General features: G+C 51.4%; 1 protein-coding gene across 1 annotated transcript in view; it reads right to left on the bottom strand.

Annotated features, from left to right (window-relative positions):
• LOC107119125 (spidroin-1-like) overlaps window positions 1-1,576 on the bottom strand; it is a 35,878-nt gene that overhangs the window by 1,480 nt on the left and 32,822 nt on the right. The window contains exons 16-18 of the mRNA XM_015421570.1: window positions 1,227-1,289; window positions 983-1,069; window positions 547-600 (exon numbers count right to left, since the gene is read on the bottom strand). Of these exons, the coding sequence (XP_015277056.1) occupies window positions 547-600; window positions 983-1,069; window positions 1,227-1,289 (204 nt within the window). The remainder of the gene's footprint in view (window positions 1-546; window positions 601-982; window positions 1,070-1,226; window positions 1,290-1,576) is intronic.

Genomic DNA, 1,576 nt, shown 5'->3' on the forward strand with positions numbered 1-1,576 from the left:
GGAGAAAGGGCGGGTGGTGGTGGTGGACAGTAATGAATCAATGTATTTTGAAACTATTTGAGACTGTGGTGAAAATGTAAAGGTAAAGGTTCCCTTGCTCGAAAGCCAGTCGAGTCCGACTCTAGGGTTGCGGTGCTCATCTCCGTTTCAAAGCTGAAGAGCCAGCGCTGTCCGAAGACTTTTCCGTGGTCATGTGACTAAACACCAAGGCGCACGGAACGCTGTTACCTTCCCACCGAAGTGGTCCCTATTTATCTACTTGCAATTTCTTGCTTTCGAACTGCTTGGTTGGCAGGAGCTGGAACTGGAGACGGGAGCTCACTCCGTCATGCGGCAACTCGGGTCTCGAACTGCTGAACTACCGACCTTCCACAGCCTGCAGTTCAGTGTCTTAACCACTTGAGCCACCGCAGCTCAATGAAATGTGAAAATGTAGCCACTGCTTATTCTGTGGAATGAGACGGGAGTGGCTAGAAGAGCTTGCGGCCGATGAGGAAAACAGCCGTGACTGTGGAGGGCAGAAGAGTCCCTTCACACCCTCCTTACCTCGGTATCCATTCCCCAGAAATCCATTCATCCCATATTTTGATTCCTTCCTTCCTAATGCAAAGGAGAAAAGAAGAACGGTGAAGCTAGCTCTAAACAGTCCACGGTTGTTGTATGTCCTCATTTCTTTTGGCCTGCAGGGCCATTTCCCCTTGGATCCAAAAAAACAAAATTCACCCCAAAGCATTCGGGGCCTGCTTCTTTGCCAGCCCTGATACTTATCATCTCCTGCTTTCCAACAGTTTTCTAGGGACACCCATTTCAAAAAAAATCCCAGATTTATGGTGAAGACCGTATGGACATTTTGTGAGACGACAGGCCCCCTTGATTCTAAACGCTACAGTAAAGCAGTCCTAAAAACCAGAGGCAACTGTGTCACACACTTCACACGAGTGGCCTCCTCCCCGCTCCCCAAAACTAATCCGGTGCCACCTACCGTATCCACCCAATGCTTGCCCAGGGCCCAGCGATGTGCCGTACCCTCCTGGGACTTGCCCCGCTGCAAGGGGATCGTATGCACCTGCTGGACAGAGCAAGGGTCCATGCTAAGCATCGTTCAGGCAGCCAGCCCACCCACCCCCACCCCCGTTGCAGAGCCCAGCCAGGCCCAACCGTACCGAGAGGCCCCCTAAAGAGCAGTCTGGGGACTCCCCCGCCCATTTTTGCACCCCGGGTCTTACCTGCTCCCAAACCGTTAGCTTGGGGATCTCCACCATTCATATATCCCAGGCCGTTTCCGTTGCCTGCATAGGGTAGAGAAGAAGCTAAAAAGTGAAAAGGGAGGAATGAATATAACTGAAAAAGAGCCCCCCTCCCCCAGCCCCATATTTATGGTCCTCTTCCCATTCCATGGGCTTGGATTTTAGGAACATCAAGAAGGCCTGGCATCTTTCTTAGTTTGGGAGGAGGCTCTCTTCTTTGGTTTAATATTTTTTTTGGGGGGGGGGAATCTCCACCCCAGAACCTAAAAATGTTAAGAGCCCTTTCAGAGAAAGCCCAAGGGGTTCATTTAGTCCGTCCCCCCCGTTTC

Source organism: Gekko japonicus, unplaced genomic scaffold, assembly GCF_001447785.1.
Source record: "Gekko japonicus isolate JY-2015 unplaced genomic scaffold, Gekko_japonicus_V1.1 scaffold1445, whole genome shotgun sequence".
Taxonomy (NCBI): domain Eukaryota; kingdom Metazoa; phylum Chordata; class Lepidosauria; order Squamata; family Gekkonidae; genus Gekko; species Gekko japonicus.